The following is a 19,295-nucleotide window of genomic DNA, read 5'->3' as shown; positions in this document are numbered from 1 at the left end:
CACTGTTGTGATTATTTTGTAGTTGTTCCAAATATTTTTCTCCCAAACTCCCCTGGCATAAGCTCTTCCGTAGTTTTGGCTAAGCAAAAAACTCCTCGCACGTTTCAAAAGAAATTGGAAAAGAAGGAATGAAAAATACCCGCATGTGCGTGTGGTCCTCAACTCTCGGCGTGTCCAAGTAATGTGACGCTTGTGTACAACCCCCCCAGCCCACCCCACCCCGCACCCTTTGCTGCTCTTTGTATCGAGCGACGGAAGGCTTTGCGCATTGTTTTTGACGCAACTTTTACTTATCGTGATCATGTAGCCCCCGGGGCGGCGGCGTTGCCAGGCCCCGGCCCCCAAAAGCCGGAAAGAACCCCCCCCCCCACCCCACCCCTGGCCCAAACCCCCTCGTCGCCCTCACCGCCACCTTGTGCTCATTGTATACGTTGCTGCTTTGTTCAATAAATGTTGGAGCCGAGCGTCACCTGAAATCCATCCCTGACCACCCACCTGCTGTGTTTTGTTTTGGGTTTTTTTTCTTCAAAGAGATGATTAAAAACCTACAAATCTGAATCAGAATCATCTTGTAACACACACACAAGGAATTTGTCTCCGGTAAGACGAGCCACGCGGAGTCGTGCAGTCACAAGCAAGCGCCCTGATCAAAGACTTGTCCTTAAAGTCGAGAAGAAGGTCCTCAAACATCCTTAAACATTTTGCCACACGTGCCCCAAAGGTCCCCGAGCCTTCCTAAAATGTGCCCACAGCTTCCCACAACAAAACTCACCCAAATGTTCTCCAACCACACTCGCAACCTCTTCACACCTTCCCCAAGCCTTGGTAAAATGGCTCCACAGTGGCCCCAAACCTCCGCAAGCTTGGAGCACACCATGGCCAAACTTGCTCCAACCCTTGGCGACGAGGACCTTCAACAGTCTGACAAGATGCCCAGCCCCGCTGCCGTTTCCGAAAATGTCCCCCACAACTTGCTGAAAGGTCACCATCGCGTCGGAAAACACGTCCAAAATGTTCCCCGCTGCACAGCGAGTTGGTGGAGAGGTGGCTGTTTCTCCACACCCCACCCCCCCCGCCACCCCCCTCCCATTTGGGTGTTAGCGAATCACCGCAACAACTGCACGTCGCCGTATCAGTGTCTCAGCTGGCAGGTAGAGATGATCAGATTAAGCGCCGGCGGCAACAAAACGGACGGAATTTACCGATATGACGACGGCGCGTGTCGTGGCTGCTGCGTTTTAGAGGAGGAAAAGCTGCTTCACAATCGGGACAATCTGCGGAAGACAGCCTTTGGTCAGACGAGTCCCCGACCGTGCCGGGAGCCAAGGCGGCGGAAAATGGACACGCCGTCGCCATGCAAAATGGAGCAACTTCCTCCTTTGCGGGGTGCGAGAATGAAAAAAAAACGTGACAGTCGCCGCTTTGTGGGCTTCACATTCTGGAGCGTCGCAATTGGTGACTGAGAAATGGGGATACCAATCGCATCGTAATTCCAATTGCTGGACTGTTCGAGTCCAGTTTGCACTTGGCTCCCGACAGCATCCCAGAAATTGGCATCCCTTGGCGCTGCCCTTTCGCCATTCCGGCGACGGAAGCCGGGAAAAGGCGTTTCGGGGCAAAGGGCGTCTTGAAAATTGAAAGGAAGCCGCCGTCCAGATGTTGGACGCCTGACGTGAAGCGCCGGAGTCTAGCAAAGCGGCCCAGCAGGCTCTGAAGTCCGCAGGTAGGTAGCTAGGTGGGTGGTGGTGGTGGTGCTGTGGTGGGGGCAGGGGGGGGTGTATACACACGCACGTTTTCAACAAATAAGGAGAAGGGGTCGGGCAATCATATGCGTCGTCAGCAACAGTCTCAACGCAGAGTGAATAAATGATGAGGGAGGCGATGTGGTTAGTAGCTCGGCGCGCTTCCTTCGCCCTTTATTTATTCTGCTTATGTGTTGAAGGCGATGCAAATGACGGGGGAGGAGAGTCGTAATCTGCAGGCGAGACCGATGAGATCTCAATGGATTTCGTGGGGGGGGGGAGTACTTTGTCTTTGTCTCTGCTTGGAAAGTGCTCAGAATGGGCAATATCTCAATCATTTTTCAATTGACTTTGCTGTCTTGCAATTGGTTTCCAGCTGCAATATTTCAGAGGCCCGCGCAAGAGCATTTGCGGTTGCACACGTCGCACACGCACGGCCACGTGCAAAAGTCTCAAACCAGAAGAGCGGCGTGAAAATCATCGAGACAGCAAAGTATTAATCAAGCGAGTCAAATCAAAGGTGACTTTTTGGGGGGGAGGGGGGGGGCACAACCTCAAAAAACCTCTGGGATGGGCCGGTTCCCCTTATTCCCCTTTGCAAATTGCGAACGTCAAAGTCGAGACAGACGAGCGGGACAAAAGCTGCAAGGATCAATACGCCGAGAGCCGGCGTGAAGATTGCAATCGCGACGTTTGCGGCTTCTATGCTATCGCGGACCAAGTGACACAAAGCCCGTCGACAGAGACCACCCGCAACCTTTCCCGCCGCAGATGACAGTGAAACACAGCTAACTAGAAAACAAAGAATTTTGTTTGCGGAAAAAAGTCAACATAAAACAAGCATTGGGTGTTCAGTTTTGTTTTGAGGGGATTAATGGGGGTGGGGGGGTCGAACTAATGGGAGGAAGTCCTGAGGTGGTGGAGTTTGGTTGAGGCAATAAAGCAGGAAATCTAATATGGTGGAACTTTTCGTCCCACAAGGCTCACAAACGGAATTTGTCGGTGTCTCATCCCACACACACACACACACACACACACACACACACACACACACGTCATCCCACACACACACACACACACACACACACACACACACACACACACACACACACACACACACACACACACACGCAATGATAAGCTCTGCCTGGCATTGTGCTGTAACCTGATTGCAATGTTTATCGGGTAGCACCGAGGTGGAAGTAACCTTGTTTGGCCAGCTGGAATACAGAGTCAGCTATTTGTTGGAGGCGACGTGCAACAGCCCTCGTTTGACTTGACGTCCCCGCAGCGCGATCTACACACATATGACGCTTGAGTGCGTCACGTACGGTAACGCATCCGTCTCAATCTATCCACTCATGCCGGAGAAGCTATTTTGACATATTCAAGCAATCCAGTCAAATGCACGAGCAAAAACATGTCTGCTTCCCACATGCTAGCAGCTTCTCGATGGCGACGTGGAATTACAGTAGAACAAATTAGAGTTTTTGTCACGGCGTGTCTGGCAAGAATTTGCTCACCGGTGTTGATTCGGATCTGAGCTTCGGTGACATCCCATTTCGGGGCCTTTTTGATTGGCCGTGCTTAAAATTGACGCTAACCCTTCATACAGCGGCGCAGCCCTCCCTCTCGGCCATGAAAAAGCTCTGGCACAGAAGTGCGCGGGACCTGCGTCAATATGTACTTGGGCGTTTGCTTTCCCAGGGCTCCAACTTCCATCCAGCGTTTTCCCTTTTCGGCGTCATTTCAATCGCACCTTGTTTGCCTACACCTCAATTTCCGCCAGCCGCCGCCGTCGTCGTCGGGGTGCGCCGGGCCGATTTGCCGGCGCGCCGTGTTTGCCAAGTGTCAGCAGTAATAATCGAGCGCTACGCCCGCGTCTGTCGGCGGCACTGTGAGAGCCTCCGCCGCCGCCGGGTCCCACCGGGGCCTTCTCCAAAGCGCTTCCATCAAGGCGCTAATGTACCATGAAGTCTCCAGCCGCAGGGAAGGCGCAGGCTCGGGATGTCTGCGCGTGTCGGAGGGAGCGGAGATGGTGACGCACAAACATGCCGATAACGCCAATAATCATTTTGATATCTTGAATGTCGCTGGGGAGAACCTCAAAGTAATACCGGGCCGTCATTCGGTCGGCCGTCATTCCGCCGTCTCGCATCCGCGCCTCTCGGCCTGCCGGCGGCGCCCGGCTTCCGTGAGCCGTCAACGGCTCGGGCACGGGTCCCCTAACGAGGTTCGGGGTCCGCCGAGGTGAGCCGCGCGGTCGCAGACGCGACGGCGGGCTTGGATGTGGGCTGCTGAGCATGGAAAGCCAACCGCTGGGTCAGGCTGCGGCGAAGCAGAACGCAGGCTGGTGACAAACGGCTCGCTCAATGGGAGATTTTAGATCCTTCGTGTTCATCCAAATCGAGAGCGCACGGTTGCTTTTCAGTGTTTGAGGCTCCTGCAGTGCCAACAGCATACTTATTTGGAGTCAAATACAAATCCGAAAACGAGAGAGAAGGTTGTTTTTGTTTTGCTTTTGATGTCCTCCAAATGACCGTCAAAAATGCCACGAGGGCCTCCCTCCTTCAAGATTGCAGTGGAGGTGCACACTCCAGTGCTTTGCCGTTTTTGTCCAAGCGTGTCCTCTATTTTGAAAGCAGAAGAAAGCGATCGGAAAGTTTGCTGAATGTCTCCGTGCTCTCTCGTCACGTCTTTCTTGCAACAGCTACCCAAGTTTGTTAAGTTTGGGGGTGGAAAACAAACAAAACGACACCAAACAAAGCACGCTTTGACCGCCTTCTGGCCTTGTCCTGAATCAAGAGCCTGGAAAATAGCTCGTGGGTCGTTCAGGACTTTTTGGACGAGGATGTTCCGATGTTTGAGCGAAGATATCGGAGGACTCGGTCAGAATGGCTTTGACATGATGACTACGGCGTCCGTTGAAGAAAGAATCATTTCCAGTGGCCGCCGATAAGAGCAAAATTTCACGGGCGCGGCAGAGCGACTTTATGAAGTGGCCATCGAGGCGCGCGATGGCCTCATCCGTCGTCTTTGCTTTCCTTTCAGCGTTGATTAAACGAGCGTGATGGATCCCGCCGTCATTAGGGGGACTGAGGGCCGGCGCATCGCGGCTGCCGCAAATCACTTTTATGCGGGACGGCGGCGTCGCGGCGGCGACAGCTTTACGACTCCCGCCGTATTAACGGAGAGCTGCCTTTGGACGCGGCGCGCCCGCCCGACAACCCTGCCGCTCCTTCACGTTGTGGGCCTCCACGCGATGACTCTTTATGACGCTTTCCTTCGGCGCTCCGGAACAGAGTCAGCGCATTCCCCGTTGGCCGCTCCGGATGGCATTTGCTTTCTTTTCATGGACAATGCGTCAACGAGTGCGGACAATGAACTGAAAGGCAGAATGCAAGCGTGCAAGAGCAAAGACGGGAAAAGGCCGCAAGGCGGTAACCGGACAACGGCGGATTTTACGTGTCAAGGAAGGCTCTCGAGAAGGTGGAGGCGGCAGGTAAGTGGCCTCACTTTGTTGGAATCGATCCAACGTCAATGTCGGTGGATTATTCAACGTGCTGGGACCACAAGCAGAACGTTTCCAGGCTGATGGAAGGCGGCGACAGTCGCCACTTGTCTTGACCTGATTTTGACACGATGTTTTAATGAGCCACGTAGCAAAGAACGGGAAATACGGATTTCGTGCGACTCAAAGTCGATCACTGACCGCCTTGAGGATGAGCAAATTGACGCCATCGGATGTTTTCCTTTCCACTCGGTTTGAAATGTTCAGTTTGATTCTGAAGGTCGTTCGACTTACACGATGTGCATGTTTCCAAGCTTGGTACAGTTTTAATTTTTTAGTGCCCCCCCCCCCACCCCCCTCTTGAGTTTCTCTATTCGTTGACTATTTATAGGTTTTATTAACTCCCTTCCAGAGTTTACCCTTCGCATAGCAACGGAGCGCAGAAAGCCGCGACAGATTCATCACGGTCGGGAGTGGAGGTCACCTTTCCAGTGGAAAATAGCATTACGGCCGCAGTAAATTTCCGGCGTGCCGCTCCGGAGCAAGCCAGCGAGGCCTGCGAAGCAATATTCACGCGGCGGAGAAACAAACACGGAAAAAGTACGCTCATCGCGCGACGGGGCATCGGCGCTTTGCTCGCAGGAACGAGGTTACGCCAGCACCAGCACGCGCGCAAATGCACGCCGCTAACTTTGATGAGTCAAGCGAAGCCGCGCGCTTGGAACGCGGGGGGCCAATCTACGCGCCGCCCGCAGCACATTTCGCCCGTTAAGTGGACGACGTGCCATGTGAACGGGCTTGATGCCTGCTGCCAATTTGATCCAGCGGCATGTGGCGCCTGAGCCTACGGTGGGGACCTCCTCGACCAAAATCCACGTCTTGGGACCGCCGTTATCACATCACAAATATGGAAGCGCGTGTTTACTTTTGTATCAGGGCGGAGCAATTGATCAGGCCGAAATCGACATCGCAATGCAATTTTGGAACGGTGAGGGCGCAGTGCAGTTGCCTTTTATTCGAGCGTCAGCCTCATCCACAAGCGCAAAACATTGACGCATTTTCAGTTGGATGTTGTTTGATGTCACGCAGATGGCTTGTCCGACGCCGGTCCAATTTGAAATCATTGTCCAGTTGAAGACCCAAGTTCGAGACTGTCGGCTTAAGATAAGGAGTCGGGGGGGGGGGGTCCGAGTCCGCAGGATGGACAAGGGCCACTGGGACCAAACACCCTCACTTCCGTCTTCTTTTCATTGAAATTCAAGACAGTCGGCGCCATCCGGGTCTCGATTTCCTCCCGACAGGATAAAAGTGGCCTCAATGAGAAAGCGGGTTGACGCTTTCCAGAATTGGCAGGTGAAAGCGGCGCTTGGATTAAGCGCGGCAAGTCCTCAAGTGAAGGCCGCGACTGCAAATCCACAGCCCGCCGCGGCCGCCGCATACGAGAGCGGCACCGGCGGCGACAATAACGCAGCGGCCGCGTGAAGCCGGATGAAGGAGGCTAATGAGAGCCTTCGGGCCGCTTCCGAGGTCTGAGCGCGGGCGGTGCCAGCCAAACGCCAAGCGGGCCGCCAAAGCCGGCCTATCTTGACAAAACATGACATCTGTCAGCGCCCACGCCGCAAATCTCACGACCGCCACTTTTCCACGACACGAACCTGCAGAGACCCGAGACACTCTCTCCGTGCCTGAAAACGGGAGCTGGGGTTGGAGGCTGCATGCCTCGCATATCAATTTGAAAACCCTTGCCGATGATGTCAAAAAATGCTGACACTACTGGGCAAGCATTCAAAGCAAACAGACGGACTTTTATGGAAAAACGACACCCGCCGTCCTGTAGGAATATCTTGGAATGATTCTTTTTTTTGTTGTTGTACTGTGTATTCTTTTCATGTTCACAGTCAACGTTTCAACAAAAAAAAAAAAAGGTTGTACCATTCGGAATGTGACCCAAATATTCAGGGGAAAAGGCGCCTCGAAATTGGCGCAGAACTTGAACTTGATCAATCCCAGATGTGCTGACAATGCCGCTAACATTTTAGGGAAAACTTTGCTTGTAAATGCACACAAAATTGGAGCCGTTATTCCGATCCACGATCTGAAAGAAAGATTCCAAACTTGCACGAGTCTTCGATGAAAAATAAAAAATAATCAAATCAAGCGCGCGACTTGAATGTGTCTCGTCTCTTGCCGTTTTCTTGTTGTACCCGAGAGCGACTCGACCCGAGTTTTCTAAAAGCGTGGGTATTTCTTTCTTCCGCAGCGGCGAACAGACGCCGTCAACTCTGCGGATATTAGCAGAACGTGATCTGCGGCTTTTTCCGTCCATTTCGCACGCTTGGCTGCCCCCGCGCTGCGATCGGCGACGAGGGCCGGCAGCGAGTCTTCGCCGAGACGCTGAGCTACCGGTGTCGGCCTCGCGGCGTCGGGAGAGAAAAGGCTCTTTTTTTACCTTCTTACCGCGACAGAGAAGGCACTCGGACGTTTCGGATTTGTCTTGACTGTCAACGGCCGCCGGGAGACGTCGGCGGCGCGACCGGGAACGTTCTTGACGCAAGCACATTCCGGCAAAAACACTGCATGGAATATTCACTCAAACGTGCGAATTCTTTGCGAGAACCCCGTCATAATCCCGCTACGAATCGAACATAACCTCCGCGTGCACCCGAACGTGCCTTGGGAAGATTTGGTTTGTTTTGAACGTTGACTCTACGGCGCTCTAAAGCGCTCCCTGCCTGACCGAACAAAAACTCAAGTGAAAAAGGAGACTCGGAGAGAGCCAAAAATCTCACGGGCCTCTCGAATCTTGATGCTTTGGCAAAGGACTATAAAAATAAAGCCATCCCGCCGACTGCGAGTGGGACTGCGGTGGTCACTCCATCATTTCATTCACAGGCTTTTCAAAAATCAATGTCTTATTTCATCGCTCTCACACTCATCCCGATCCAATCATTTCAACAGTTTCAGTTATTGCAGTAGGTCTGCCGCCTCTGACAGATTGCCGCTTGTTTGTCGGACCGTGAGCGCTAAATGTCAGGTTAGGAAACGGCAAAATGTCAGCCGCCCGCAAGGCCGTTTCATATTTAGCCATCGCCAGGTTGCTCCGTGCCTAAGAGGCAAACTTGTTTCTTAATCCGCCGGAAGAAGGGTTTAAAAAAAAAAAAAAATTCCATCAATAGTACTTTGCCCACTGGGGCTAAAAAGAATTGCAAACGTCATCTCATCAGTTCGCATCCCAAAATATCAACTTGGAGGGCTGCCGAAATCGCAGTTTGTCTTTCCGTTCAGCGGTGCAAAGTGACACGTTCGGGTCTGACAATCGGGAAACAAGGTTTTTCCACAAATGATTGTCTTTTCAAGACGTCAGCTTTGGTCATGAGATGTGACCAAGTTGCTCCCGTATCCTGCAAAGTGACACGTTCGGGTCTGACAATCGGGAAAAAAGGTTTCCACAAATGATTGTTTTTTTCAAGACGCCAGCTTTGGTCCTGAGATGTGACCAAGTTGCTCCCGTATCATCATTTCCAATATTTGTTGTTTTCCAAATATCGGAGGGTCCGAAAACGCCTGCTTCTGGAGGTCTTTAGCACTTGTGTTGTGAGACGCCAACATAGGCGGATTCCAATATTTGTTGTTTTCCAAATATCGGAGGGTCGGAAAACGCCTGCTTCTGGAGGTCTGTAGCACACAGCCAACCTAGGCGGAGCAACATTTGTTTTGTTTCCATTTTGAACTTCATGACTAGTGTGAAAGACTGCGAGAGTCCCCTGTGAAAATGCCGGCTGCCTATTCACACCTGACAACTAGGAAGACAAACGAGTGCTGTGACACCGAGGAGGGAAAACTGCTAATTGGTCCAAATTTGGACATGACTCGAATTGCCCCACGGGGATAAATAAAGTTTTCTGAATCTGAATGACTAGCTAGGTGTGCGTCGAGTTGTTTTGAAGGAACGGTCAAGTTACATACAACTCTGATGAAGATACTGACAGTTTCTTGGACGTTTACAGCAACTAGCCGATATAGATCTTTTTTTTTTTTTTTTTGCTTTCCGGTAAATAAGGCGCGAGAATCCTGAACAATATTTTTGAACGAAAGTGTGAAGCAACACATGACAAACACGGTTGCAAGTCACACAGGAAAGCAACAACTTTCCAGCATCTTGATGAAAGAAAGGCGAGTTCAGCACAAGGCCAGATGGCAAATCTTTTCGGAGTTGCCACAACAGCATCTGCTCTCACCTCACCGGGTCGTCGGTTGCACAATGTCGCAAGTTTTGCTGCGCATCTCTCAGGAGTCGGATTTCTGTCGACGCTCCTGCCAGATGTGGGGGGGGGGGGTGAGTCACCGATGTGCGATCGGAGGAGGAGTTGCTGAAAGCTGCCCTGCCTTGTTCACTAAAAAAGTCAATCAATACACGCAGGTTTGGAGTTTTGCCTCCTCTGCTCTTTGAGTAGCTCGAATGGCGCATTTTTATCTCAAATCACAAAGTCTCTCGAAAGGCCTCGGTGTCGATCCGTCCAATGGAGCGGGCGCCCTGAGAAGAGCCCGGCACACAAGCCCGGCGGGACCTCGCAAGTTTGGAAGAAAACAAGCGCACCGTCGTGAGCGGCGCGCTCCTTTCATGCGCAGCGGCCGCTTGTGCGCAATCTATTTTTTCGGCCCCGTGTGACAACATGAGCCGTCACATTTTTTTTCTTCCCGTAAGCGGAATGCAAATGTACATTTGTCACAAGCCGCATTGCGCACCGAGCGACCCACCGTGACCCCAAGATCACAGTCATTATCGACCAAAGCGAATAAGATTTATCGTCTCCTAATCCTCTGTGAAGATCCAGCTGGTGGATTACCAAAGGATGGCTGCGCTTGTTTTTTTTTCTTCTTCTTCTTCTTCTTCTCCTCCTCCTCCTCCTCTCCGCCCCGCTGGCTGTTCTTCTTCACCTTTAATCCTCTTCTCAGCATTGCAGGTAGAGCGAAGACTGATGCAAGCGCCTGCCGCGCTGACAGGGCCAAGCGGCTTTCCAGGCGAGATATCAGCAGCATCCATCCTTTATTTATCAGGCCTCGCTTCCAAGTCCTTGAGTGTCGACTTTCTTTGGGGTGGCTGGTAACAAACTGTGTGACGAAGACAGCACCGATTGGACTGTGAAGTCATTTGAAGGTTATTTAGGGCACCGGGATAAAGTGGAGAATTGCGCATCAGTCACCAGAGCGGCAGGGCCGTTATTCCGTCCGACGCCACCCGTCGGACGTCTCGTGATCGCACCGAGGCCACGCCCCGCTTCGACAAAGTCCGTCTGGTCCCCGGAGGCAAATCAATGCGGGCGCTAACGTTTTCGGCGTGTCGGACGGCTTTGGTCGCATCAAAAAGGGGCTTGAGATTATGATGCGGGGTTTGTTGTCTCGGCTGAACAGGTCCAGATCCGGCCGCCCGTGTGATTTTTCGATTTGTTGTTTGATTGAGCGGAGTCAATGCACATTAATAAACATGGCGGAAAAGTCTCTGGAGAGATGTTTCGTAAGCCAGCCCGGAAATCATTTATTCGACATTTGGAAACCTTCGATAAAAGCATGACGCGAAATTTGAGCCGTCATCCACGGACGCGCTACGATCTGATTGGAGCGCTCGTATTCATCGGAGCCAATGTCGATATCAACGGCGATTTCGACAAGCCGCAATGTTGTCAACTGCCGCGGTTATGAGCAGAAAGGCTGCGCTGCCCCAAACGCAAACATCTTTGACAAGCGACGGACACGAAAGAGAGAGAGAGAGAGTCAGTCGGCCCGTCTCACTCTGTCTGCAATTTGTCCAGACGCTGTGACAATTTTCGGGTTTGAGTGGAAATCAATGGGACTCATCGCGCCGCTTCCATTGCCGCCGCCGCCGCCGCCGCTGCCGCATTATCTCCACAGGAGCAATATTGCAGCAATATGCCGGCTTTGTTGCAAAAGTCTCTGGCGTCATAGCGTTCGCAATGACAAGCAGACTAATGATCTTCTGCGGGGGGTCCCGTTGGGGGTTTCGCAGGTGGCCAAAGGCATGAATCATCATGCTACACTCGGCTAATGCTCGGCTACTTCTTGTACTCAAGGCCGCGTTTGGCGAAGCTTCCCTGGTTTCGCTAGCCTACGTTATCACGCTCGGGTCGCCTTTGACTTTTAAAGATGAGCCATGCTGGAAATGAAGGCTCGCCTTCAGCTCCAACAAGTGTGAACCAGAATCTTGTGAATCTCCAATTCCCAAAGGGAGACGTGAAGATGGGCGGTGGCGGCGGCCCGTTTTGCGCTCGCTGCCTCCCGCTTCCCCCCGGCCATCTGTCGGCTTGTTCTCCCGCTCTCATCGATATGGAGAAGAGGGCACGCATTAGCATAGCGAACACAAAGGCCGTCGTATGGCGCGAGTGCCCTAACAAGGCGAGGGCGCGCTGCGGGGCGCTTGCAGGTGAGATGGGCTCAAAGGCCGCACGGAGGGCTCGCGCGGCATTATGTCCATCGGCTTAACCTTGGCCCGCGTTTGGAGGAACCCGCCCAGCTGCCGACATTTTGCCCAGAAAGGCAGACTGGCCCCAGCCGAGCCCCGCCCCGCGAGCCCACGGGGTACAGACAGACGGACGGGTGGATTTGTGGCGCGAGGGACAGGGCGGTCTCCGCGGGGCGAGGGACGGAAGGCAGGAAGCCGCCCCTCGGGACGGCGCGGCCATCCGGCGCGTCCGCATCCAGATGTTGGCCGCGTGACGGACGGACGCCTCTCGGGGAAAACGGGGGAACGCGGCAATTGTCGGCATGTTAGCCCAGAATTCCTACTAAATCTTTCAAAGGGCCAAGGGAGAGAGAGACAAAGCAAAGTGGATATCAGAATCTGGAACAGCGTTCCCAGAAGAGGTTCCCCCCCCCACACTCCCCCGCCTCCTTCACTGCCACTTCTTCTCCTGGTTACAACCGAAATAAAATCGTTTGATCTCAGCAACTGGAGCTACTATTGTTATCCCGACATAAATCTCCAGCCATGCCCACAGAGCGAGCGAGCCACTGAAGAGGTTCGAGCAAATATCGCCATTAGTGGCTGAATTCATTGCTAATTATCTGCCCGCTCAGCTCGCCACTTCAATTCGGGGAGAGTCGCGGCACGGCGCCGCCTTGAGGTCAAGCGTCATATCTGCAAAAACGGGGCCCTTCTCTGCCAATAACGCCGCGCTGGCACATTTTCAACAAACGAGACCGACCGTGTTGAAAAGCGACACGCTAGCAGAGCTACGTTTGCACTTTTCCATCGTCCGGCTGTCCACTTTTAATCGTGACGAGCCACAAATCTGTCTCGTTAAGAATCCAGATCATGAAGAAAAAAAAAAAAAAACCCAAGCTTGGCATAGAGGAAGGGAAAACCTGCGATGAGGTGACCGTGAACACAGAATCCATTTCACCAGTGCAAAGATGTCCCTTTTTCGACATTTGACCATGAGGTCTTTGACGTTGCTGACAAAGCTCCGTTGGTGATCACGCCCTAATCCGTGCGTGATGCCGTTTGGCTCCTTCCTTGACTTTTTCAACAGAGGCGGGCGGGGACGAAACAGACGCACCCTTCCCATTTTTTTTCGGACCCCGGTGACCCGATCATCGCAACCCCTTCCCTTGGAGATTGAGCCGCTTATTGATCAAGCTGCTGATCAGGTCCAAGAAGCACGCTGGCTGTTTCCTTATCAAGCCCTTCATTTGCATCCATTTGCCTTCTAAGAGGGTTGTGTGCCTGCGAGTTTTTTGTTCTGCATTTCACATGCGAGTTTCCTGTTGAATGTGAGAGGCTTTTCGTGTGCGCGTGCATGCGCGCGCGTGCTCTCTGGCACCTTTTGTGGCAGCTTCCAAGAAGTCTGGGAAAAGAGGATGGAAAAGGCCGGCTTCCTTTTTAATTTATTTATTTTTGTCCGCAAGGATTGCTGGAGGATTTTTTCGCTTTCCTGCTCTTTCAAGCTTTTGTCAGGGAAGGCAATGCTCCTTCCTGTACTTTTCCCCCTTTTTTTTGTTTTGCCCTCACTCCCTCCTCCCGGCGAGAGAAGGGCTTTCCGATGCTTTACTCGCGCTCTCGGATATGAACACTTTGCCTCGGTTGCTAAGCCGACGTAAATACTTGACTTAGCTAATCTTTTCTTTTCTCCGGGGAGTCGGCGGGAGAAATAAACAGCGCGGCATTCCCTTTCTGACAAATGGCCTCGGCGTGCTCTGCTCTTGTTGTGACTTTGAGAGCAGAGGGGAAGAAAGGAGGTGGCGATAGAAGACCGGAATGGGGAAGATGACAAGATAGGCTGTTTGTCTGACCTCCGAGAGGGGAGAGCTTTCATTACTCCGGGGGACTTTTTCTTGGCCCGCCGGCCCCACCTTCTTCCTCGCTCTCATTTCTGCTTGTCAGACGGGAGATTTGCCATTTCGAGACGTGACAATGCCATATCAGGCCAGAGAGTCAGCCGCGAAAAGTCGGACAAATGCAACCGAGCGCTCTCCAAGTCTACAAAAAGCACGGACTGGACTGCATGTTGAGCCCGCGTGTTTTTGACGGTGAGGAAAAACCAGGCAGTCAAGTTGAAGACATTATCCAAAAACAAATGTTCGAGAAGTAATGGGCTTCATTGTTGTATATATGATCTTTGCTCCGTATACAGCACTTTGAAGGCAGCGCTGGTTGTTTCAATGTGCTCGAGAAATACACTTGAGTGGAGTTGATGTTTACAGAAACATGCACATTGAGTTTGTTGATGGTCTTTGACGCTGACGTGAGGCTCGCAGGAAAGATCATTGTCAACTCAACTCAGCTGCCTTTCCAGAGCACTCGAAAACAACCAGCGCTGTCGGCAAAGCGCTGTACAGTACATGGAGCAAAAAGAATTCTGACAACACCACGCAATCAATAAAATGAAGAACAAAGACCGTGGAAAGCACGAAAACGGTCCAACTCACCTCAAGTCTCACGCTGAATCCAAAGCCGAAGACTGAAAATGATGGGATGAATATGGCGCCCCCTGTTGCCTGTGCCATTCCCCGTTCGGCTGTGTGAAGGCGAGAGCGAGATGAGTCATGCATCTCACCTTGTCGCATTTACCTTTTTTTTTCTTTTGACATCTACTAAATGAACAGTCCACTGATTTTTCGTTGAAAAAAAAAGAAAGAAAAAGGAGGGGAAAATGCATGGAGCAACAGCGCCCCCGTATGGATATCCTGGTAGCTACAGCAACACAGTCTTGGGTCAATTGTCTCAAAATTCTCTGTCTCTCATCTTTATGAATGAATGAAGACTCTAAAAAGTGTCGATGGTGTTTAACGCGTTATGTTCCCTGATGCTCAACGTTCGGATTGTTTTCCTCAATGTTCACAAAACACTAGTCAGTTAACAAAATTTATTTTTGACGTTTACAAAAAAATAACTTCAGGAAGGTTCTTGTAAGATGACATGATCCTTCGGGTTCATAAAATTCCATCATTTCAGCTTGTTGAAGGCATCCTTTTTTCTGTAGACTGCTCTAAGCTGTCTTTAATGCCTTACTTCTGACTCTAATCGGTCTTTGTTGTTTGGAGTCAACTGAAGTCAAAAACTGTCCCCCCCTGTCTTCAAATCATGAATGTTAAATTCTTGGCAGACTCGACAATCATCCTGAAAGTTTACGTTCGATTCTTGAAAACCCAAAATGTTCTGTTGTTGTTTACAAACGTGTGCATCGGGTTTGTGAACGACTCACCGCCTAAGTTGTGCTTATTGAAGAAAGAAGTCCTTCGTCGGCTTGCTCAAAGTGCCGTTTGTTGAAAATCCTCATCTGTCTTTCATGTCAGTAAACTATGACTTTCAAGACGAATTAGTCATTGACGTTTGCAAGCCACGCTTGTTCACCTGAACTTTGAAGACCTAATTGACACCCTTTGGTTTGTCGAAAGGCTCCGTTGTCACGCCCAGTCGCTGAGAACGGCCATCTTGCATCTTGGTTGGTGTGCAAACATTGAGGCTGTGGCGCCCTCTGCCGTTCACTCAATGAGGCGCAACCGTGTGGCAAGATGACGCCATTGGACGGATTTTGTTTTCTTTTTTTGTTGTTGTTGTTTTTTAACCTCATCTTATCTTTTTGGAGCAGGCTGACAAAGTTGAAAAAATGGCCCTCACCGTTTGCAAACGTTGACTCACAAATAATTAGATTAAACTGTCTTTGATACACAGGTTACAAAGACTTTTGTTTTGTTTGGGTTTTTTTTTTCCTCTCACTCCCCTTCACTGTGGCCCCTCCGCAAAACCACAGCAGTCGCCGATGTAATTTCAGTCATTTATTGAACAGGGCCAAAAGTCAAACACACAAATCCGTCATCACAACTCTCGGGAGGACTTGCAAAAAAAAATTAGAACAAAATACAAATTTAAGGGGGCAGAAAACCATAACAACTAAAAATCGACCACCGGGAGGCTGCGGTGGCCGAATGCATGCAGATGCACGGTGAGGCCGGCAATCTGCGATCTGTTTGGAACACGGCTTATCTTTCGCACACGGCGTAGCACGGAGCGCGCTCACGCGTGACAGTACCACACACACACACAGAAACACAAGGCCAACGAATAGCAGCGCACGTCTCCCCTTGTACCGCCGCCGTCATTGAATTGCAAATTGGAGTGGATGCGGCCGCACATTCGAAGGCCTGCTACGCCACGCGGCAAAGCGGTTGGATGCGGGGGTTGTCAATGAAACGATCGTCTGATCAAGTTGACTTTTCTTTGCAGAGGTCCGACGCCGGTCGCCACACCGGCTGTCACGTGGCCGAGCCGCGCTCATGAATGAAGAACAGGTAGCCGCATCCTTCCGCCGCTCCCGGCGCAGGCAGTACCCGGAGAAAAGCCACACTCGCACGGGGAGAACATGCCAACTCCACACAGGCAGGCAAGCCCTGTGCACTATGAGGCGGCCACGCACCACCTCACGTAGGACAAACAATCGCGAGTTCAAAACATTCTGATCGATGAATGCTGCTCATTATTCATCGGTGAATCAATTGCGGAGATTCTCCGCAATTCACCAAATGCCACTCGCTTGATTTGGAGAAATCTTTCAACGTGGCAACGTAGGTTCTCTTTTTTTCGGTATGGGAACAACAGGAGCCCGGAACGTGACCAGCATATTAAATCGGCTCGTTGAAGTCATCCTCAAAGCTGGTATGCACCTCCTGACCAATAGAGGGAGCCATTTATTCACAGAAATAGCACCCACTCGCTTGCCGCTGTGCTGCTGGTGGTGGTGGTGTGTTTTTGGTTGTGTTTTTTTTTTTGTCTTGAACAAAATCGCTCCTATCCAGCAAGAAATCGAATTCCCGCAATGATCTGGAATGAGCCCTTGAAATGTGACGACGGGATCGCGAAGGCCGTACGAGTGAGCGAAGCTCTTGCGAGTCCTTCTGCCTCGCATTGCTCGCATTTGAGTCGGGTCCACATCGAGAACCCAAAGTGAGATGTCCTTGCTGGGAAGCACACGCACGGGAATGCCGGCCTGTGAACGGGAAGACGTCTGTCGGTCGGCCGGAATGCGGAACAAGAGAAAGAATCGCAGCGAGATGGAGTCGAAAAGGCAAGTCGGATAGATTCTCACCATCGTGGTTTGGTGGAAAAACATTGCTTCGATTCACATGCCTGTCATGAAAACGTGCATTTCCTTGAAAAATGTTGATTATTTGACTCAACGGAAAGCAATGTGATCCAATTGAATATCATTCATAACAATCGCAGAACTGTCCGGGTCCATTTGAGCTGATGTTCAAAGGGAGTCAGCACACACCCGCGGCCATTTCCTCACATTAACCCCAACCAAGTTTATTTCAGGTGTTCTAGTCGCCTGTTCATTCCCAACTGCAAGTTGCAATTGTTCCGAAAGACGGTCGCGGGCCTCGGCCCGTTTGGGACCTGACCTGCCAGCTGTCAGCGAACGGACTCCATCACACATGGCGGAAAGGTGCGCCACCCGAGTCAATCGGATTCCCCCGTTCGAACATCGCTTGGCACGTTGAAATCAACAATAAAGAAAAGAAGAAGAAAGTAAGAGAAACAAATTGACCAAAGGCACAGCGAGCTAAACGCGCAACTGATGGGCAGCCATGATTCGGACAGGAGGTTTGGGTGCACTCGTCTCGACTGGTCCGTGACACCGCACCCCCCCCCCCGACCCCCCAAAAAGAAATAAATAAATCCATTTGGGGACCAGCGCTATACAGGGTAGAGCTCTCTGCTCTTGTTGAATTTTCCTGGACATGGCAGCCTGTGCGCATGCGTGTCCTTTGTATTCCAAAAACGGCACCAGCAAACAACCCCAAAATGACACGCTTTTCCAGCGGCAAAATTTCCCCACGGAGGGGGGGGGGGGGGGGAAAGGGCTGCTCGGACCACAGCTTTTTTTTTTCAGAGTTGAAACCGCTGGGCCAAAAAGCCCCTCTACAACCACAACTCTCTCTCTCTCTCGCTCTCACTGTCTGCCCCCCCGCCTCCCCCCACCCCACATTTTTGCCTCCTCCCTCCAATCCAGCGCTGTACTGGACTCGCTCTCCCTCCCCGTCTTTCTTTCACACCACTCGCGTGAGTTGAATGGGAGCAGCAGCTCGGTTGGCGAGCAAAAGCCAAAACAAAGAGAGGAAAACGCGGCGAACGCAAGTTGCCTTGGCGCCACTGTTGGACCTTTTTGACCATGGATGTGTGAGTCGCCATGGAGGGCGAAGCGGAGGCTCAGCATGGTGAGTGAGCACCACCCTAAACTTTTTCAAGGCTAAAAAGTGGCGTGCGGATGAAGAAGCCATGTTTCAAGTTGAAAAAAAAAAAAGTTTCCTTGCAAATATGTCGACTTGATATGCCAGCTCTCGTCTCCAGACGCTCTTCAGATGATTCTTTTTTTTTCCGCCAATCGTCCCAAATTGCCGACGTCACAACTCACCTGTTCTCTGAGTTTGGTCACCTGACATTCGCCACGCCAGCCCGGCGGCGGTTTTTCACGCAAATTTCAGTGGACAGAAGAGGGCGCCGTAGGGCACGACGACAGGGACCGAAATTTGACCAAATCAGATGATGGATTCGTCGCTTTCATTCTTATTCGGTGAATGCGACGCCTTTAGATTGGTGGCGGCACGTTAAACGCGTTTGGATTGCTTGGGGTTGCCTCTTCAGTCCCGCCCTCACATGTCAATCGCCGGAAGCAGCGCCGACGATTTCAAAAGGTTGAATTTTTGGTTTTCAACGCCGTCCCTCGGGCGCATTTGTGGTTTCTCCTGTCTCACGGATGCAACGCGAAGCTTCTTTTGCGCGTCTTCAGTGTCGTCCGTCCGTTCTCTTCCACGCGAGCCCCAAAACAAACATGCAGGAGGAGGACGGCAGCACAGAAACCAAAAACGAAGCGGCCGGCGTCCAAAGAAAAATCGGCTTTGGTTTCATTGACTGTCCAAATAAGTCACCGCGCCGCCATTATGATGTCAACCGGTGGCAACAAAAGCGAGTACGGCCCCCCCTCTGTCAAACCGTCCAAATTCGTGTCATGGGTTCTTTGGCGAAAAACAGAGAAGAGAGCGGGGGGGGGGGGTGCCCAACGACTAAAAGGTTGCCTGCCGCATGCTTGGAATGAGGAAACAAGTTGCGCTCGGTCGTAGCCAGGCATTTGTTGTGTGACAACATTGAAGGAAATTCATTTGACGAGCTCCTACAAATGGGCATTTTCAACAAAAGGGACATTTCGATGTAGTTGTGCTGACATTTTTTTTTAGAGGGTGGGGGGGGTGTCAATATATTACTACTTATCACTTCCGGTATGTTGACTCAACGCCGCCTTATTGTGCTGTTTGGACTTGGTCATCTTCAAGTCGAAAACTTTGGAGTTGAAACGTCCTCTACGCCTCGTGCGGCGCTTGATGGAAGAACGCGGGCCGCCATGGGTGCGATGGTGCCGCGCTTCTCCCCATCCCGATTCGGATGCAGCGTGTCGCTCGCCGGCGGGCGTTTGTGTGCGGGCGACAGCCGGAGAGAGAGAGAGAGAGAGAGAGAGAGAGAGAGAGAGAGA

General features: G+C 51.7%; 1 protein-coding gene and 1 long non-coding RNA gene across 3 annotated transcripts in view; one reads left to right on the top strand and one right to left on the bottom strand.

Annotated features, from left to right (window-relative positions):
• Window positions 1-15,213, bottom strand: part of LOC109517718 (uncharacterized) — a 31,111-nt gene extending 15,898 nt beyond the window's left edge. Inside the window, exons 1-2 of the long non-coding RNA XR_002168600.1 lie at window positions 14,973-15,213; window positions 14,197-14,285 (exon numbers count right to left, since the gene is read on the bottom strand). This is a non-coding gene — a long non-coding RNA (uncharacterized LOC109517718). The remainder of the gene's footprint in view (window positions 1-14,196; window positions 14,286-14,972) is intronic.
• Window positions 15,214-17,797: 2,584 nt separating this feature from the next.
• The window catches only part of LOC109517702 (disabled homolog 2-interacting protein-like), an 89,758-nt gene continuing 88,260 nt past the window's right edge, over window positions 17,798-19,295 (top strand). For both annotated transcript variants that reach the window (XM_019873021.1, XM_019873020.1), the window contains exon 1: window positions 17,798-17,985. In XM_019873021.1, the coding sequence (XP_019728580.1) occupies window positions 17,958-17,985 (28 nt within the window). In that variant the 5' untranslated portion in view covers window positions 17,798-17,957. The remainder of the gene's footprint in view (window positions 17,986-19,295) is intronic.

This window comes from Hippocampus comes, unplaced genomic scaffold, assembly GCF_001891065.2.
Source record: "Hippocampus comes isolate QL1 unplaced genomic scaffold, H_comes_QL1_v1.1 scaffold333, whole genome shotgun sequence".
NCBI classification, from domain to species: Eukaryota; Metazoa; Chordata; class Actinopteri; order Syngnathiformes; family Syngnathidae; genus Hippocampus; species Hippocampus comes.
Note: the sequence above shows the minus strand (reverse complement) of the source record. Positions and strands in the feature narration are given on the sequence as shown.